The sequence below is a fragment of the Colossoma macropomum genome, unplaced genomic scaffold (assembly GCF_904425465.1).
Source record: "Colossoma macropomum unplaced genomic scaffold, Colossoma_macropomum, whole genome shotgun sequence".
Classification (NCBI taxonomy): Eukaryota; Metazoa; Chordata; class Actinopteri; order Characiformes; family Serrasalmidae; genus Colossoma; species Colossoma macropomum.
This window is the reverse complement of record NW_023495855.1, coordinates 37,546-40,369: the sequence shown is the minus strand read 5'-3', so window position 1 is coordinate 40,369 and position 2,824 is coordinate 37,546. Positions and strand designations below refer to the sequence as shown.

The window sequence follows — 2,824 nt, the reverse complement described above, 5'->3', positions numbered from 1 at the left end:
CATCACATTAAATAAAAAAGTAGCACATTTTACAGGTTCATTGAAAAAATTCTGGGGGGCGGTTCTACAATGAACTGGACTGAGCCCCGGATTTTTACATGTCCAGACAACAGCGCTGTATATATTTACATGGTGTGATGATTGGGTTGCCCAAACCTTTGTATATGACACGCACATCTAATAACTAATGATATCTTTTTTTTACGCCGTGTTAGCATGTCTTGTAATATCTGTTATGTTTTAATGTGAGTTTCTAACATAAAGATCAGTCGTCAGGATTGAGTGAGCGGGTAAAAGACCTAAATCTCAAATAGCCCTACTGTTTTATTGCATTATTGTAAATGTACCATTGGATTCGGACAGATTCGCTTGTAGTGTCCGAAAACCACATCCTAGCTCCATTTTCTGCAAAATCACTTTTAAAGACTAAATTTCTGGATCTTAAAGATGTTGGACTGACGACGATTTTTAAACGAAGTAAGTGAAATGTATTACATTCAGTTTTTACAAGACATATTCATATTTATTTTGCCTTCACCTAATTTAAAATGCTTATTGTCACTGGGGTATGAATGTATGTATGTATGTATGTATGTATGTATACTACTTTTTACTACGTTAACAAAAGCATTTTTGTTTATTTGTGTGTTTTACAGGTACTCCGACCCCTCCCAAATCTCTCTTCAGTGTGTCTGCGTGCGCGCCCTCCTCTGATGGCTTCCTCACTGTCGGCTGCGTCGCGAGCGGTTTCTCTCCCGCCGAGCCGCTCAAGTTCAAGTGGACCGGCGGCGTCACTGACGTGATGCAGTACCCGGCTGCACAGCAGGGTGGCACCTATACAGCGGTGAGCCACGGGCGCGTTAAGGCCACTGACTGGAACGCGGAGAAGCCGTTCACGTGTCAGGCGGAACATCCGGGAAAATCAACACCCACTGAGAGCATCGTGAAAAAGAAAGGTAGGCGCATGTAGGGGTCAGAGATCAGCACTGCATGGACACAACCCGCAGTAGAATGCAAAAGCTTGAACAGGCGCGGTGAAATTTTGTGTTGATTTTCGAAGTAAAACTAAACTAACGCATAACTCGCTCAAATATGACATTTTTCTGCGAAATTTACAACACTATTTCCAGTTATTTCCTGAATTTAACTTAGTGAAAAAAATATAAACGTGCCGTATTTTTTGCACATGCCACATTTTACGTTTTATTATTTTTTTCCCATTATTATGTATTCAGCAAACAAACCGTAACGGTGTATTAGATTGTGCAGCAGTGTGTTTTTTGTAGTGGATGAGTTCACGTATTTTCACGTAGAAAATCAACAAAACATGGAATGGAATGGAATGACTTCATATAGATGAATTCTACAGCTGGACAGACGCAAACTCAGAAAAACAATTTTACATTTTATTTATTTAAAATAATCGATTAGATGTTGTAAATAAAAAGTCCTTAGTAATATGTGAAAAATCTGACTACATTTGACTAAAAATGTAGAGTATTTTTTTTCAATGAACTAAGAGTGTTAACTATTTAGACATATGGCCTTGTTTTCAAATAAGCTAAGGATAAAAAGATACAATCCAAAAATTATTAATGTGATTAAAGGTAGAATTCCACCAATTTTCATTTTAATTAAATTGTTGTAAACAAAGTCAGTCAGAGTGGTTTGATGATGGTGGTTTTTGGAGAAACCTTTCCAAAATCACCACGTAACCCACACAAGTTGTTATATATGATGTTGCTATAGGTACTACAGTAGTAAACATACATCGACCTTTTTAAAATGTTTTACATGTGTGTTTTATCTCAAAACAACAACTAGACACCAGGCAGTGATTGTAATTATTTCATAAAATAACTTCCTGTGAGGGAGCTTTTCGAGCCATTAAACTCTTCAGTCCTCTGGCTCCTGTCACCACTACTGTGATCAATTCTGATTCGTTATGTTTCTCCAGAACTGAGCATTTCACATCAAATGCCTTTGTTTGCATCATAATAATTTACATTTGCAGAAATCTTTAAAATTGCTGGAAGTTACGCCAGTGGTTTTAATTTATACATTTAAAATGTAGTTCATTAACTTGCTATAAATCAATGGGGTTACAATTACATTTCCAGTGGAGCTCAGTTACATTTCAGAGGATAAGAGCAGAAATACCTGCAATATAAATACTGTGCCAGTTAATATTTTTGAAATAAGTCCCTGGAATATTTAGTGCTTATCACTGCATTTAAGTGTCCATTGTGTTTGATTATTAAGTCATTGGTTATAACCACTAAGGATCTAGCAGTTAAACTGTGCATTTTTATTTTATTTCTTACAGGAAGCAAATCACCATCTCTCAGTCTTGTGAAAGCTGCCCAGTATGTTATGTGTGTCATTGAGGACTTTTACCCAAAGGACCTCACTATCACGTGGAAGGAGGACAGCCGTGAACTTAAAGGCCTGAAAGCAGCAGATGTAAGAAATGCCCAAGGCAATTATGATACCTACAGTTTACTGAAAGTAGACCAGACAACAACAAACAAGGACACAACATACACCTGTGAAGTTGCACATCAGACCGGACCAAATAGAATTGTAAAGTCGTTTGGAGGTATAGTAATGTCTTGATGTTTATGTTGTCATAATAACAATTTAAGATCAGAAAAATATAGCAACATAGATTTCAATGCAAAGTCTATTAAACTATTGTTCTATTTAAATTTACTTTCCTCAATTAGTGTGTTTTTTTTTCATGTAGCTCAGTTCTCTCTGAAAATCAATCCACCACAAGCAAAGGACCTGTTTCTAAACAAAAAAGCAGTAATCGAGTGTGTCA

At 36.7% G+C, this 2,824-nt stretch overlaps 1 gene segment (V, D, J or C); it reads left to right on the top strand.

The window, feature by feature from the left end:
* The first annotated feature begins 800 nt into the window (after positions 1–800).
* Positions 801–2,618, top strand: LOC118803146. The segment is given in 2 exon segments: positions 801–956; positions 2,327–2,618. Coding segments are annotated over 2 exon segments (444 nt in total).
* Positions 2,619–2,824: the final 206 nt, after the last annotated feature.